Source organism: Antechinus flavipes, chromosome 1, assembly GCF_016432865.1.
Source record: "Antechinus flavipes isolate AdamAnt ecotype Samford, QLD, Australia chromosome 1, AdamAnt_v2, whole genome shotgun sequence".
Lineage (NCBI taxonomy): Eukaryota > Metazoa > Chordata > Mammalia > Dasyuromorphia > Dasyuridae > Antechinus > Antechinus flavipes.
In genome coordinates this window covers 137,680,699-137,698,414 of record NC_067398.1, presented here as the reverse complement: position 1 = coordinate 137,698,414, position 17,716 = coordinate 137,680,699, and the positions used below count along the sequence as shown (strand labels likewise).

At 37.0% G+C, this 17,716-nt stretch overlaps 1 protein-coding gene across 1 annotated transcript; it reads right to left on the bottom strand.

Moving 5' to 3' along the window:
* Positions 1-2,843: 2,843 nt before the first annotated feature.
* LOC127557393 (granzyme A-like) lies at positions 2,844-12,362 on the bottom strand. The gene is made up of 5 exons (XM_051990728.1): positions 12,271-12,362; positions 9,631-9,772; positions 7,805-7,946; positions 5,759-6,034; positions 2,844-4,358 (listed from the first exon to the last, which is right to left on the bottom strand). Exons 1-5 carry the CDS (start codon positions 12,338-12,340, stop codon positions 4,197-4,199), a joined length of 792 nt encoding a protein of 263 aa, XP_051846688.1. The 5' UTR covers positions 12,341-12,362; the 3' UTR covers positions 2,844-4,196.
* Positions 12,363-17,716: the final 5,354 nt, after the last annotated feature.

Sequence of the window (17,716 nt, the reverse complement as noted above, 5' to 3'; positions counted from 1 at the left end):
TTGCCCACATTTATGATTGCTGAGTTTTCAATGGCTTTCACATCTCTTCCATCCCATACATCCAATCAGTTGCCCAATATTGTCACTTCTCTTTTCTTTCATTTACATAGCCATCCTTTTATCTCCTAGAAAAGTGGAAAGTTTTTTGATCACACATCCATCAATAAAAAAAAAAATTAACAACCTCAAGGACAAAACCAAAAAACCAGACTTTTTGAGCATATGTCCTCTTTGTTTTACTTGCATATTTAATTAATTATATGCATATAATGTCAACTATTAGAATATGAAATTGCCTTAAGAGTTTTGGGACAACCTATATAAAAAAATGAGATGAAAATAACATTAAAAATAATGTTAAAGTGTACAAATAGTATAAAATTATTTTTACTCTAATAAGCTAATTTTGGATGAATTATTATTAAAATATGTCTAATGGGAAATGATTGAATATGCTTCCATGTTTTTGAAAGTCTTGGCTTAATACTTTGTTAAACCAAATGATTTGAAAGTTTGTTTCTAAGTTCATTTTTTAAGTAAGGAGTCTATTGGTTTTGATGATTGTAATAACTGCAAAAAAGGTATTTTGGAAAAAGAATAAATGGATCTAATGAAAGAAGTACATCAGTAGATATATGTCCTATCTCTTGATGTTTATCTCTCAATGGTAGTTCACCAATTAGGCAAAAGTTTTTGTTGAAAAATTTCTAAGCACATTTCTATTTTTTAAAATCCTAATCAGTGGTTCTTGCAAACCAATCATGTAGTGTTACTTTTTTATGTTTAAAAAATGAATTCAAAATCCAGTGAAAGTCTTCATTTGATTTTTGATGCAGATTAGAAAATTATGTTTCTAAATTCAGGTATATAGTTATGCAAGTTTTCATAAGTGTTACAACTTTTTTTTTAAATAACAGCTTTTTATTTTCAAAATATATGTAAAGATAGTTTTAAACATTCACCCTTGCAAAACCTTATGTTTCAGATTTTTTCTCCCTTCCTTTCCCCTATCCCCTCTCCTCGATAACAAGTAATCCAATATATGTTGAACATGTGCAATTCTTCTATACATATTTCCACAATTATCATGCTGCACAAGAAAAATCAAATCAAAAAGGGAAAAAAGAAAGACAACAAAAAGCAAGCAAATAAACAACAACAAAGGTGAAAAAACTATATTGTAGTCCACATTCAGTCCCCACAGTTCTCCCTCTGGATGCTGATGGCTCTCTCCTTCACAAGTTTATTGAAATTGGCCTGAATCACCTCATTGTTGAAAAGAGCCACATCCATCAGACTTTTTTGACAACAGAAGCTTGATTTTTAAAATTCTTCCTAATTGAAATAGCTTCACACTATCATTGGCTAGTATTTTAGGGCAAAATGTAGTTAAGGATCATCATTAATGATAGCAAATGTCAATATATTTAAAGTGATATTAATAATTTTGAAATTTTTGTCAACTTTTTGGCAGATCTGATTAGACATTTTTTAATAACCACAAAAAATGACTGATAGAAAATTCCTACTAGGATAGAAGTATCTGTCATTTTATTGTTGAATTGTGCTTGCATTATTGGTTTCATCTTTACTCTGGGGTTTCTTTACAGGAATTTTCCAAAACCACTTGTTCATTTAGTGAGAATTAGTTGAAGCTAGAAAACATAGTTCCTGAATCTACTTAATCTGGTATGTGTAGACTGCAATACATTGCAATGTGTTAATAGCAAAAAACAAGTGAGGGCACCACTGTCAACCTCAACTGGAACTCCTGCTCTTCCCTTAGGAAGCAGGAGACATATATGACTGTCTGAGATGCACTAAGTATATATATTAATCTAGCTAATAAATGTTCACATGGCTTAATTCTAATTTTATATGTAAGTAGTATTTATATATGTAATATTTTATTTTATATGTAACATTTTAAATATATAACTCTTTCTCTCTCTCTGTCTGTCTGTCTGTCTGTCTCTCTGTTCTAATTTCTTTCTTTACAATCCAATGTATCTTTTCCTGAACCCTAGGGGTTTATGCACTACTATGCTAGACTTCTACAACACTTTCTAAAATACAATACCCTCTACAATATTTTTACAATTAAGTTTTAGTGCTTTTGAGCTCTCTCATTCTTGTCCAGCTTCCAGAAGTTGTAACCTACTCCCAATGTCCAAATCTTTTTTAAACAAAGATATGATACTTTTACTTTCTTCCTTAAAAATTTTAGTGGCTCTCTTTGGCCTCCAAAATAAACTATTATCTCTTCAATTCAGTATTTCAAGATTCTCTATGGTCTGGTTCCCACCTTAACTTTCACAATCTTACTTCATTCTATATCCCTTGATATAGTATGTTTAAGCCAAATTGGATTGCTAGTGGCTCCCCAGGTTTAGGACTCCATCTCTCACATTATATTGCCTTCATTTCTGCCTCCTCATAATTTTTACCCTTTTTCTTTCCAAGATTCAGATGTAGTGCAATCTCTGTGAAACATTTTCTAATTCCTCAATTAGTATTGCTCTCCCTTTCATCAGTTTTATTTGTTTGTGTTGTATTTTATCTACCTAGTAGAATGTGAAATTATTGAGAATAATTATCATTGTTTTTAGCATCTTGTTTAATATACAAGTCTATATTTTGTTAATTTGAATCAAAATTTAGGTGACTTATAAAAAATGAAATTTTTGTTATAGTTAAATGTTTACCTAATTTGAGAAATAACAGAAATAAATATGGCTCATAAATGAGTTGTAAATTATGATGGTTTATAAAACAAAATGTAATAGACCAGGTTAGTATCTCATGCTCAAAACTGGAATGAAATGAGACACTTGGATTCCATCTGACAGCAAAAGGATGTTTATTTAGTGAAGCATACATAGCAAAGGAAGGGTATTCAGAAGAGGGGAGGTTTATTCATAAAGAACAAAGCCACTGGTGCTGGAGCCAGCTCACACCCAAAGGGGCCATGAGCATTTACATTTTGGGAAATCTACAAAGTGCAAATTAGGGCTTGATTTATTGTTTGTTGATTATCTAGTTTTAAGAAAGTGGTGAATAAAATGTTAGTAATGTAGATTAAATATAAAAGTGTGTCTTACATACAACCTTCTGCCCCAGAGAGCCAGTTGTTAACAGCACCCTCCTGGCAGAGCCTTGAGTCAGCTTTTGTGCTGGACTTACTTTTGGTTTGCATCCAGATTTGGGACACTAGGGGCAGGTATCCTGGTTGTTTCAGGAAGCTAAATATGATACTCTTTCTATTACACCGCGATTACTCTTGCCATGACCATGTTTTCTACATTCCAGTCTGGTCTTGAGACTAACCAGGCTAATAATGAAGGTTAGCACTAGAAACAGGTGAATTAGACTGAGGAAATACAATATATAGAAAGCTTAGTTTAATTGACAATAGTTTAATGCCACAGAAATACCATCACTGGCGCTTCTAAATCACAATTCCATAGTTACAAGGCTGGGATGGAGCTAGGTGGTATGGTGGATAAAGTACCGGGTCTAGAATCAGGAATATCTGAATTCAAATCTGGCCTTTCCTGCTCCCTCTGTGATACTGGGTAAATCTTAATCGCTGTTTCCTTCACTGTAAAATGTTGATCATAACATCCATCTTTTCAATGTTGTTTTGAGGATCATTCGAGATGATATTTATTCATTGTTTAGCAAAGGCATAGAATAGGTGCTTTAAAAATGTGCATTCCCTTTTTCTAACTTCTGTTTTAAAAAGCTATGGTGCATTAGAATAGTGAATCTGAAATTGGGGATGGCTAAAATATATATAAATAGCTTGATGATCAGACTTCATGTGAACAACCAGCCTTTTAGTTGAACGATATCCCAAATTGTTCTGTTAGCAATTGTGATAGGTTTGTGAAGAAAATGCTTTGTGAGCTATACCTATAGGAATTGTCTCACATCTGTTGTATTTCTCATATAGTGGGGGGCAGATCACTATTGGTCAGTTTATTAAAACAGTTATCTGAATAAATCAGGCAAAATTCTCCACTTTTAACTTAATACCTACTTTAAAAAATTTTGAGTTATCTAAATTACTCAGTTCTTAGCTTCACTTTGCTGGTAGAAACTTGTCTTAAATTTACTTATTCTTCAGTTTGACTGTTTATCTTAGGTCCCAATTATTGAGTGCAGCGTGGAAGAATCACTAAATCAAAAGTGGGTTAAACCACTCCCTTGATGGTTTGCTTTATCCAGTTGAGGTACTTTGTTGTAAGAAAAGTGTAGATTCCAGGTCCTTGGGGAACACCACACTTTCCAGGAAGACCAAAGGAAGTGATTCCTATAAAAGTGCCTTGGCATATCAAAGGGCCACCGGAATCCCCCTGGAAAATAATCAGAAATTTGGATGGGAAGGAGTTCAGCATTAACTGTTGGGTGAAATAGAAAGATTAAAATCTAAGAGATTTTTAAAAAATGATAATGCTTAATAAATACCATTGCATTGGGTAATATTTGAAAAATTCTAAATTTTATTTTTCAGTTTCTTTCTGAATCAGTGAAATCAGGAGCTAAAAACTAGCTAACAGCAGCAGTTAAATATTTTTAATGTTTTTTTTAATCTGAAATTCATCAGAATTTTTTCTCTTAAGAGGAGCAGTCCTCTCCTCTTAAGTTTCATTTGGATTAGAAAATCCTTAGCTAGAGTCTGATGGCCTCTATCCAAATCACATATTACCTACATGGCCATGCCCGAGTCACCCAACCTTTGCCTGCCTCAGTTTTCTCAACTATAAAATGGGCATGATAACACCTACCTGCTAGGGCTGCTGTGAAGATCAGATGGGATATCCATAAAGCATTTAGCACAGTATGTGGCACGTGGGAAAACTATGCAAATGCATACACACATGTATACATATATACATATACACCCTTATAAAATATGCATATATATTTATTATTATACTACCTGGCACATAGCAGGCTCTGTAATATTATATTACATTACATTATGTTATAATATACTAGAATATGTTACATATTATATACATGCACTCCAAATTGAAGCCAAAAATCTGCCTGGCTGCAGAGGAATCTGCGGGTTGATGGATCCCCGAAGGCCTGTAACAATGAGTTACCATTTGGGGACCCAGTTAGGCAGGGCTAGCGAACCATTGGGGAAGGTGCAGGAGGGAAGTTGCCCATCTGAGAGGCGGGGTCCTCTGCGGCCTTGTCCTGGGGCTGAGAATTCCCAGCCATAACTTGTATTCACTAAGATGGAAGGGGGCAGGGTGGCGCAGTGGGAAGAGTGGAGTTAGGACCCTGCCCCTGGTGTTAGCTCCTGTAACTCCCTGGTCTTCAGCTTCCTTAGCAGCAGAGTCATAGGGCTGGGCTGTTTTGTGCAGATCTGGTTCCAACATTCACTGGCTCAATCATTGGGACAAAGAATAGACCTTGGCAGAGAGAGCTGGACAGGTGCAGGGGAAGAGGAGGTGAGAGAGGTCCTGCCCCCTCAGAGGGTCACCTGTGACTTGCACACCTGGGAATAGAATGCTAAAGGATGGGGCTGGATGGGGCTGCCCATCTCCATCTGCTCCCTCTGGGCCCCAGCTATCTCTAGTGGCCCCCCCCCTCTGATCTCCAGGCTTCTGTTTCCCCTCCCCAGACTCTTCCTTCTAGGTCCCCCACAAGAATCTCCTTCATTTAGAGAGGCAAACCATTCACTCTGTCCAGGATTGTTCACCTAACAGCAACCACTGACTCCAGCTGTTCTTTTACTTACATAACAGGTGTCTTTCCCACCATATAGATTTCCAGCACAGATCATGTTCGGTCCAATGTAAGGGTTAAGATTGTAGTGATTTTTGTCATTGCAGATCTTCCTGTCGATAACAGTGACATTGACTTCTCTCAGAGTGTCTGTGTACTTAGGGGGGTTGTTGTTGGTTATCCGTCCCCATCCTGCAGTGTGGCAGAGGGTACCATGTTTGACCGGTTTTTCGTTTGGGGGGAGTTTCAGGGCTTTTACAGCCTCTGTAAGCTTCGCTTTCCCATTCAGCTGTTGGATAACAAATGTAAACAGTTATTATCAGACAGGATAGTAAGATAAGGCCCATCTTTACTGACAATAAAATATATATGAACCAGAAAGATGCAGAGAGAACTGAGCAGAGACCAGAAACCCAAGGATGCACCTGTTTTGTGTGTGTATGTGAAACCTTCCTTTTCACATCCTTCTCAACATGGTGTCCCTCCCCCCTACTCAAAGTATCACCTTCCATCCCAGATATAGCAGCCATGGGAGCCAATGACAAGCCTGGGGCATCAGAGATGGCAGCGAAAGAGAGCACCCATCTGGCCAATGTTGGGGGTAGGGGAGAGTTCTGGAATAATATCAAGAATTCCACAACCCAAAAAATCAAGTGCATGAGGCCTGGGCTGGAAGAATGGGAGAGGCCTGAGTCCTGAAGTCGGGGGAACAAAACTTGGCTTTTGCCTTACATGGTCCTAGCCTCTGTAGGTCAAGGGTTCTGATAATATATTCACCAAGTCCACACCGTAGGGAATATACAAGATTGGAGGTTGGTATAGGTCCCAGGGGTGGAAAGTGGGAAGAACAATTGAATTGTGATGGACTACTGGAAATTCTTTGTATTGTCTGAATTCTTAGAGGGGCTAAATGAAAGTTGTCCTATAAAAATACATGAAAACCATAAGGCAGCTTATGGAGTGATAGATCTGTTGGATTTAATGAAAATCCATGAAATTAGTAAAAGGACAGTGTGAGAGCGCATGGCATAAAAGATAGGGCTCTCGGTTTGAAGTCAGGAAGACTGGATTCCAATCTCATCTCTGACACTCTTGAGTGACCATCTCCTCATCTGTAAAAGAAGGGAGTTGGACTTTCAAGGTCCTTCCCAACTGTAAATCCATGAATCTCTGAGGTTTCTTAAATTGGTGACTCTCAATTATCTAGGGAGCCAAGGAAATCTTTTCCCCCACTACAAGGAAGTTAGCACTTTTACAGATTAAAACCCTTTTGCAAATATTATTTCATTGAATCCTCAAAACAATCCTGGGAAGTAGAGTCATATATGGCCTCAGTCAGGTCTTCCCGACTTCAGGCCCAGTAGTCTATCCAATGGCCACCTAGCTACTACCTCTGTGAGCATGTTTGCTTATGACATGTTCTTTTGTCCCAAAATAACCATCCTTAATGTTCTTGAGGAGGAACTTTTCTTCTTCCCCACTTTCCTCACCCCCCCCCTATAAATGCTGCATTAATAAGATGTCACAAAGAGAAAAAGGAAAAGGACTCAAGTTCTTCATGAGAGCTCCTTTTTACAGACTGGTGACATCTCTCCTCCTTCTACAACTCTAGCAGCCAATCAGTTCATCTTGGGGGCAGCTCCAGTCAATAGGACATAATTAGGAGAGGTCTTTTATTCTCTCAACATAGCATCAACAGGGACTTTATATCAGGAGTTCTTAGTCTTTTTGTGTCATGGATCCTTTCGACAGTCTGGCAAAACTTATGCATCCCTTTTCTGTTTCATGTTCTTAAATTTACAAAATAAAATACATAGGATTGCAAAGAAAACCAATTATGTGGAAATAAAAATGAAATCTTATCTAATAATCCTTTGGAGGCTCCTTGAATCAGGAGATATTTCAAAAATCTTCTCCAAAGTTGCTTTACCTTGTGAATTCATCATGCTGATTAGGAAACACCCCTGATCAACTCCATATAGTTATAAGTTCAGCATCAGTTATATTGTATAATTTATAACAGTTCTATATTTAAAAGAAGAAATTATAAATTGCATACCTGAAGAAGTTTAAGATCACCTTCACGTGTGATTCGGTCATAGCATGGATAGGGAAACTCTTTCTTAATAGTCATAATCTGTTTTTCTGGCTCTCTTTTGCTTTTTGAGTGAGCTCCAAGAATGACCTTGGTACTTCCTTTTCTGAAGCAGATATGATGCCATTAGTATCAGGTAATTCCAATTAGTTGCTGCCCATGCCATTTTTACTGATCTAGCCATGTTGGATGTAAAGCTGTGTATTGTTTTTGTACTACATCTGCTGTAGATCACAGGGATGTGAAAATACTTGGGAAAACTTCCAGAATGTTTTACATATCTAAGGTATTATAATTATTCATCTCGTTTTCATCTTTTTTTTTTTTTTGGATAGGAATAGAGTTCAGGTAGAAATGGTTCCAAGACAAGCAATATTTAATGTTCTCTGAACTAGTAATTAAAATAACTTTTTTCTTATAAGTGAATAAGTTAATCTTCTTAGTAGTACTAATAGTAGTATATTTCTGGCTAGTACTAATATAATATTTTAGGGGCAGCCAGATGGCAAAGTGGATAGAGTGCCCAGCCTGGAGTCAGGAAGTCAAATCCAGCCTCAGACAATTACAAGTTGAGTGACACTGGGCAAGTCACATAACCCTACTCCACTTAGCTGCCCTAATGGAAAGGATTTTCCCCTGCTATTGACTTTGTAGCATTCTCTGCACCTTACTAATGGTCATGTAATGGCTCATCACACTTGCTGAGGCAGATGCCTTTGCTGACCTACATTTTGCAGAGACTGTGTAATCTTAGCTTCAAAGCCCACGTGAATAAGATGCCTGTTTGATGGAGATTAATTACTTCAATGTTCCATGCTTTCTTGGAGGATAGGAAGGAGAGTTGATAAGAGCTGAGGAGAAGAAGAATCCTGATTTTTCTGATTTCTAGTTTCAGACTTTCTTTAATACACTGAAAGGAAAGAAAGACTGAGAAGAAGCTGACATGTAGGCTTGAAGATTATCTGGAACATATGTCTTCTGAAACTGGAACACACAGTACTAGGATTCTCAAGCTCTTGCTAATTTCACTCATCACCTGGATGTGGAACATTGGAGTTATTAATCTCCATCATTGAGATCTTCACCAAATGGGCTTTGAGGAGGGGGATATATTCCCACTTGGACCCTGGACCTGCTCCTTCTTGTCTGGTGTAAGGCAGGCTTATTCATTCATAGATTGTCAAGGTTTTTTGACAGCAAAGGAAATGGGTGTAATTGGGGAATTCAAGGCCCCAGTTTTGGACATCCCCAGAAAAACCAAATAGATACAATAGATAAGAATATGGAAAATGTTGGGAAATGGGGAAAACCAGTCTGGGTACTCTTGTACATGGAAGTTTAACAATGAGGTTGTAAACCTTAAAAACATCCCCCAAAAAGAAATTTTATATTAAAGGTATTTTTTTAAAAAACTGGGATTCTTTTATTTTCTTTGGAGGATCAGTCTTCATCTCCTATGCCTCCTTTCAACCTCTGCCCCCAAACAAAAAAATAAAACAAATGACTTAATTATTCAAGTTTACAAATTGCAACATCTTAAAGACACACATCTATTTTACATAATACTATCATCTCAAAAGTCCCATTTCAAATTCTGAACCCTTAACAGGAACTGTAATAGCAACTTATTCAACACTGGGTTCACTTAAGTTTTTCCTTTTATGAGTCAAAACATGTCCCTTTTCTCTTTCTATCTATTGCTTTATTTCCCTATTAATCTGCATGGAGAATCAGGGCAGTTCAACAAAATTAATTTTAAAAAATTATTTTGAAGGAGGCAAAGTGCTTACATTGCACAGTGAGCTGCAGTTATCACCCAGTCTTCTTGGATCAGAGCTCCTCCACAGAAGTTTTTGCCCTGAGAGATTAAGGCCATGTAGGGTCTTGAATGAGGATATACTTCATTGCCTCCAATTATATCCACACAGGAATCTGTGAGAGAAATAATTCAAATAATAAAACAGTGTCTCCATAACCAATCTTTTCTGGAGGGATTGCATGGAAAAGAACTGTTTTTTCACTCCTTTGGGATATACTATATTGAAGTTTTCCATCTGGAAAGGATAGTCCACCTCCATTTTGCCCACAAAGACCATGCTGATTTTCAGGGTCTTTGCGGAAGGGAATGGTATAGGGGAGTAGGGTTTAGGTTAGAGTTGTGACAATCATTAGTCTAGTAATATCTGGAGAGCCAGGGGGCAATGGATGACTGGGCTAAAACAAATCTATAGTTGTTTTAGGAGTGTGAATAGTATTTGTATGGAACAGGGGTGCTCAGAGAACCCCGAGTATGAGCCTGGGGCTTGGACTAGTTTTGAGGAGCAGAGCTCCTTCTTGCCCACAGATCCTAGCAAACTCCCTTAATGTAATGGACACAAGCAGCCTTTTGGTCACAAATTCCCTTCCAAGTCTTTGGTCTGTAGAGTGATTTCCTTTGACTACAGGGTTTTGCTTCTTGTAATTTCTCGTTTTTGTTGTCATTGTTCAGTTATTTTATTCTGTCCAACTCTTTGTGATCCCATTTAGGGTTTTCTTGGCAAAAGTACTAGAATGCTCTGCTGTTTCCTCCTCCACTAGATCTATTTTATGGGGCAAAGTGATTTGCCCAAGTTTATATAACTAGTATGGCAGAGTTGGGATCTACACCCTGAGTTTCCTGATTCTAAGTCCTGTATTATCCCCACTGTGCTAATCACGCAACAAACATTTGTGTGCCAGGAACTGTGTTAGGCACCAGGGTTATAAATACATAGAAGCCTACAATATAGCTTTTATACATGTACATATATACACAGTACAGAGAAATCCTTGTTGATTAGTCATTTCAGTCATGTCTTTGTGATCCCATTTTCTTGGCAAAGATGCTGAAGTATTTTGCCATTTTTCCTCTCCAGCTCAATTTACAGATAAGGAAACTGAGGTAAACAAGATTAAGTGACGTGATCAGAATCACACAGCTAATAAGTATCTGAGACCAGGTTTAAGCTCTGAAAAATGAGTCTTCCTGACGCCAGGCTTGGCACTCTATCTCTCTGTACCACCTAGCTGTCCTAGAGAAATCATTGCTTAAATCCTTTATCTCAAACCCCCAAAGAGATCATTGAGCAGCACAGCAATGACTCAAGAATTCCCTAAGGCTGTATAAAACAGAGTTGAAAATCATCTGCAATTGCAGAGGTATTATAATATCCCAACTTATAATAAAAACCACCCCAAAGGTTTTCCTATTTTCATCAACTTTCTAATGGAAGTGAAAGAAGCCTGTGAACTATTCAGCAGCTTCTATCTTTCTCTCTTCCCATCATAATGTACTTTCTGATCTTGTCTTTCCAGTTGTGGTCACACTAGAAAAGATATAGGGTTAGGTTTGTATTTTTCAATTCTAGTCTAGAGTGGGAAAGCCTTGATTCAGCCATATCATGGGACTACAGCTTTCACCTCCTAGGGGAGGGGATGGAATTCTACACAAACAGTCTTTTGTTTTTATAAAATACCATGGGGGGCAATAGTTGGGAATTATGTGAAGATATTTGCCTATGAGAATGGAGAAGATGATACATATGACAAGGATTTACTAGAGTTAGATTGAACTAACTGATAAGGCAACTCGTTAAATGTTCAGTGAGAAAATTTCTACTTTGGAAATCTGCAAAGTCTACTAATCAAGGGTTGGCTTTTTTTCCCTTCTGATTGTTTATACTTAAAGGAAAGAATGTTAAAAATCTAGACTTAACTTATAAATGTGCTGTGGTTCCATTTTGTTATTATTATTATTATTATTATTGGAAAGCTTGTTATCAAACATTTGCCAGCATACCTCTATGTACAGAGCTGTCATAACAGGTATGTGTAATTAGCCCTGTAACTTTGGTTGTGCAGTTTCAGAGATTATTAAAGCCTACTGCCAATTCTCCAAAATATTTCTTCATGCCTATTGGATAATCCTTATGAGAGTTTTGTGGTTAATAAATTATACCCTCATTATCCCCAAATAAAATGCAATGTTGATTTTATTGGTCATATGATGTGGCCCAAATAACAGAGCCAGGAAACTTTACTGATGAATAAATGGATATAGGGATCTCCCTTTACCACTCCCTTGTCATCTTCTCTACAACTTAATACTCTCAGAACATTGCCTAGAACTAGTTTTCAACACTGTACTTATTGGAAAAATGAAATCTTAAAGCTGGCCTTGATACCCTTTTGTAGTTTTCTATCTGAGTAGATAATGCCAGTGACTGCAATGCCTTTTTTTTTTCAGATTTTCCTTCTAAAATAGAAACATGTATTTAGTTGTCAAGAAAGAATGCTAAAAATGTAAAGGTTCTGCAAGCTATGATAACTTCTCTCTTTTTGGCAGAAACAATATCAAGGTTTCCTCCTGCACATTTAATTACTGGGACAGAAATAGGCAGAAACAGTCTTACCTCCAGGAATTAGCAGTAGGAATGTGACGCCAGAGAGCAAAGACCCAAAGGAAATCAAAGGCACGTCCATTTTTGCTGGCACTCACCTACTCCCAGGACTCTTTGAGCACTGATGCTCTCTAATATATACCAAAAAAATAAAAGGAGGATGTGGTTTTCTTTCACACCTCTTCTCCCACATACTTTTTTTCCCCTTTCGAAGATTGGTGTTAGGAAACAAAGCATGGGTGACCACCAAGTGACAACCACATAGGACCAGTCTTAGCAGCTATGAAATGTTTCTTCAGCCTTGAATAAATTTACTAGTAATGGGAACTAATACAGAGACTTGGAATAGGGGGAACGAAGTCAGAGTACTTCTGAAATTGTTTATTAGCATTGCAGATGTGACTTTTTTAAAGGTAAAAAGATACTGAGTGTTTTGGATGATATTTCAAGGAATGTGATTTTAATTGGGAAAAGAAGATATTTTGAGATCCAATAAATGTAGTATAGAAAAATTATATGAATAATCCTCAATCAGATTTTTTATAAGCCATCTCTAAGAAATGTAAACATGGATCAATTTGTTAACTCTAAGTGGAAGAATATTCTTACCCATCTGCAGGCTCATAGTTCTGGTCTCTTGATTGCTTTCTCATTTCTGGAAAATGAGTTAGTTGTAATCTTGTCTGGAAGTGTTGGGGAAAAATAAATGGATTAGATCTGGGATTCTTAACCTGTTTTTTTATTATTATTGATTTCTTTGGTATTCTGGTGAAGCACTTAGTGTAATCCAGTCTTCAAGTTTGAGGTGTTTTGCATCTTATACATGATTCTACTTGGTGGAAAGAAGGATGACTCAGTGTTGCCAGACTGGGAAAGCTTTGGAAAGGAGAGGTGCTCATCCTGTCAGGCTTCAAGAAGGGATATGCATGAATCCAGACTTTGTTTGGGACCAATTATGGAGGGCAGGAGAAAAAAAGACTTTGGGGATAAACAGAGGCCATATTTCAACATGTCCCTGATTTTTAGTTTACCTCCAGAGAGATTTTGGGAAATTTCCCCTTGGGCAAGGTGGGGACCCATTGCTTGGCTGAATTATCAAATTCATTCAGTTTATTTCCTGGTATATTCTAATCTATAGTACACCTTTGATTTCTGTTTTCTATCAGGTTGGATAAGTGAGTTTACTAGTTTTTCACTGTTGGTGATAGTCTCTCATGTAACTCATAGTTAGGGGAAAGGAATTAAGCCAGTGGATTAGTGTAAGTTATTAGTAATTAGTAATTAGTGTAAGTAATCTCTGTAATGGATAACGACCAGAAATGTGCCTTGAATGTTTAAAAAAATTATGCCTTTAGACCAGCAATATCTGGAGGAAGAGGAAATAGATGTTATTTTATTCTAGTATTTTCCCTCTCAGGGAAGACCAGAATGCCCTTCCTTTTCTTGATGCTCTCTAGATAGGAATTAATGTGTCATTTGGAAAGGAGTAGACAAGATCTTATATGTAATGATCTATATTTACATCTATATCATTTATATCTAAATACAAAACTTTCTGCAATCTGTTTTTAGACAACCTATGAACATAAACACATTAAACATATACCCTACATTAGAATAATGTTTTTTAAGTGGTGATGAGGTTAGTGGCAATAAGAGAGTTATTAAAAATCCTCTTTTAATCAGCTTCAGGTTTAAAATGAAAGAATTCACTTACTCCTGAATTATTAATTGCAAAATGAAAGTTGATTGTAGGATAGAAACCAGTTTGCTAAGAGACTGACTTCTATAGTGGCAGAGTCCTATTAGGGAAATGGAATCTTACGCAGAGAATGCTCAGTGGGCAGGGTCCTAGCAAGTTGCTTGGCCCTCTGCAAGGAACTGAGCTAAAGGAAGCTTGTTATATGGGTATCTTGGTGAGGGTCCAGACCAGGATTTCTCAATTGAATGAGAATTTAGAATTTCAAAAAGATCAATTGGACCTGATTTGCTCTTGAATAGTGTTACTTCTCTCATCCTGGAAAGATGGGTCCTCTCTCTAGACTCCTTGGAACCTGGAAGATCCTGATCTCTGAGATCATAAAGGGGACACAATATAAAGGGAACACAGCTTCAGAGTGACAATCTTAAAGGGAACACAGCTTCAATAAAGTTAACAGTTTCCCTCTTCCTTCAATACGATTGTTGAGAAACAAATTTTACTGATGTATATTCATCAAAATATCAAAAAACAAGTTCATAACGTTTTAAAACAATACAGATTCTTAAAGACCTTTGAATTTGTATTTTTTAAAAATAATATTTCTGAGGCTGCAAAAATTTCTCAGACTGTTGCAAAAATTAAATATCTTGCAATTTTTTCTCTCAAGGAAGGAATGTTTAACTGGAAAGAAGCCAGATTTTGCCATTTCTATTCAAATTGGGGGAAAAGCTTTTCTAAAAATTACTGGCTTCAGCTTTTGAGGAAACATTAGTTTCTAGTCTTTTAGAAACAAATTTATTTTTTATACCTGACAGGGAGATAAATATTAAACAGGCACTTCTATGACTCATTCGGTGATGAGTTTACAAGGCTCACCATTAACAGGCTGCTAACCTCAAACTTTTAGCTATTTCTTGTAAATCATGACCGAAACCTTCAAATGCAACTGGTCTAACATCATTCTTTCTGCTTTTCCCACAACTTAAAGACATGTCATTGGTTTCAGAAATGGAGACCTTTGTTGCTAGTTTTGGTGGGGAGCCTGGTGAGTAATTGATAATGTAAATTGAAACAACAAAAATAAGACTGGTTAACACATGACTGAAAAACCCTCAAAGGAAGTGTTAATTCTTTTGCTTCTTTTACCATTACTGTGGTTGCCATGGTTGATTTTATGACAATTAAAAAATATTATTCTGCTGCTGGACCCACAAGCACTGAGTTACTATATTCATTCCCTGTCCTGTACCGAGGCATATGGTTTACACAGGGTAAAGTCTTAGGGAATCTTTCCTTTAATGAGAAAGGGGTAGACTCTATTACATAGGGCACTCACTCATTTGAAAGGCACCGAATTAAAATACAATTCAATAATTGTAACAACTGTTACAACTGATGAGAAGATGATACTTAAACCTTATTAAAATATAAAGTGGATTTTAGAACGTCTCATTAGGCATTTACATTTCACCTTAGTGAAGGGACCAAACTGGCACATGACTGCAGGTAAAATGGCTAAGACTGACAAAATGAATAAAAACCATTTTTTTAAGTACTTACTATTTGATGAGCATTCTGCAAAGCCCTGGAGATACAAGTATAAGTAAACAAGATTTTCTCTGCCCTTTATAATTTAATCAGCTAAAACAATATATAGAGGGATCTATGGCATGTTTTAGAGAAAGAAGTCAGAGATAATGGCGAATTGGATTGGCAACTGGAAGGGCACTTGATTGAGATATCCTAAACAGGAATGGTAGTATTAATTTTTATTATTGTTCTAGTTAGAATTGTTAGGGAGGGGTGGGGAATGAAAGCAGCAATATGGCACAGAGATGTCATGGTAGCTTGAAACTGAGTAGTGCTTTAGGGATGTAATTTTTAGTTCCAGGAAGGAGGCTGGAGAGCAGCTTTTATGAGGAACAGTCCTCTCAATGTAGAAGCTTCCCCTTTTACTAGCTAGCTCAAACTCATTTGGACCCAGGACACTGAAACCTTTCAAGTCACAAGATCACTTTGGAGCCTACAAATTTTGTTTTTGTTGTTTAGTCATTTTCAGTCCAACTTTTATGACCAACTTGGGGTTTTCTTGGCAAAGATACTGGAATGGTTCAACATTTCCTTCTCCAAATCATTTTATAGACAAGGAAACTGAGGCAAATTGGGTGAAGTGACTTGACCAGAGTCACACAGTTTCTGAGGCCAGATTTGAACTGAAGTTTTTCTTCTTCCAAATCTGGTATTCTTTCCATTGTGTTGCCCCTAAGCCTACACAGATCTATCCCCTAAATAATATTTGATAGGGAAAGAAAACATTAAAAAAAAGACAGCCAAGAAAGCCCAGGTGAAAGTTTACCTAGTTGAGTCAATTTTTTACTGGAGAAAAGGTGGGAATGGCAGCAGAGTGAGAAGAAAGAGTATTACCTCTTCTTCTATCTTCTTTCAGAGGGAGTCTAGGCATACTGTCTGCCACACGGGAGCAAGAGGCTGAACTGGAAGACAGCTCTTATAACTGATACAGAAGCATATTCCAAGATTACTGCTAAGGTAGCAGGAGAAGGATCAAGGAACTTGGTCTTGCAACATCACATCAAAATGCCAACGGCTCCTTACTAGATCATGTAACTTTAAATAGCCAATATTTCTTTGTGATCCATCCTTTCTCTTATTTTGACAGATCCCATATCTGAAAATGAGGCAGTTTCTTTTTTCAATAATAACTCTTTATTTTCAAAATACATGCAAAGATAGTTTTTAACATTCACCTTGGAAAAATCTTGTGTTCCAAATTTTTTCCTTTCTTTTCCCCTCCTTCCTTCCCCTAGACAGCAAGTAATCCAATATATGTCAAACATGTGCAATTTCTTCTATGCATATTTCCACATTTATCATGCTGCACAAGAAAAATCAGATCAAAAAAGGAAAAATGAGAAAGAAAAAAGGAAACAAACAATAACAAAGGTGAAAATACTTTTTGTGATCCATATTCTGTTCCAACGGTCTTCTCTCTGGGTAGCTTTCTCCATCACAAGTTTACTGGAACTGGCCTGAATCATCTCATTGTTGAAAAGTTTCCATTATAGTTGATCATCATATAATATTCCTGTTGCTATGTATAATGATCTCCTGGTTCTACTCACTTCATTTAGCATCAGTTCATGCAAATTTCTCCAGGACTTTCTGTAATCATCCTGCTGATCATTTTTTATAGAACAATAATATTCTATAACATTCATATACTATAACTTTTTCAGCCATTCCTATCTGGAGCATTCATTCAGTTTCCAGTTTCTTGCCACTACAAAGAAGGCTGCCACAAACATTTTTGCACATGTGGGACCCTTTCCTTCCTTTAAGATCTCTTTGGGATACAAGCCCAGTAGCAACACTGCTGGGTCAAAGAGTATGCGCAGTTTGATAATCCTTTGGACATAGTTCCAAATTTCTCTCCAGAATGGTTGTATCCATTTACAATTCCATCAACAATGTATTAGTGTCCCAGTTTTCCCACATCCCCTCCAACATCATTATTTTTTCCTGTCATCTTAGCCAATCTGAGAGGTGTGCAGTGATACTGATGAGACAATTTCTGAAAGATTTAATTAAGGTGATTGTTTCTAGCTCCCAAGGCGTCTGCTTACCAGCCAGTAAAGTCCTCCGCAGAAGAGCTCCCCACTGGATGGGGCTGTGTCCAGTTGTCCTACCCTATGTCTGCCCTTGGATCCAGAGAGGAGAGAGTGATGCTGGTGACTTTGC

Coding starts and splice junctions, on each gene's coding strand:
- LOC127557393 (XM_051990728.1), bottom strand. CDS start 12,340: ATGGACGTGCCTTTGATTTCCTTTGGGTCTTTGCTCTCTGGCGTCACA. Junction 9,773..12,270: donor CCTACTGCTAATTCCTGGAG/GTAAGACTGTTT, acceptor TTTCTCTCACAG/ATTCCTGTGTGGATATAATT. Junction 4,359..5,758: donor GTGGGAAAGACACCTGTTAT/GTAAGTAAAAGA, acceptor ATTATTTTCCAG/GGGGATTCCGGTGGCCCTTT.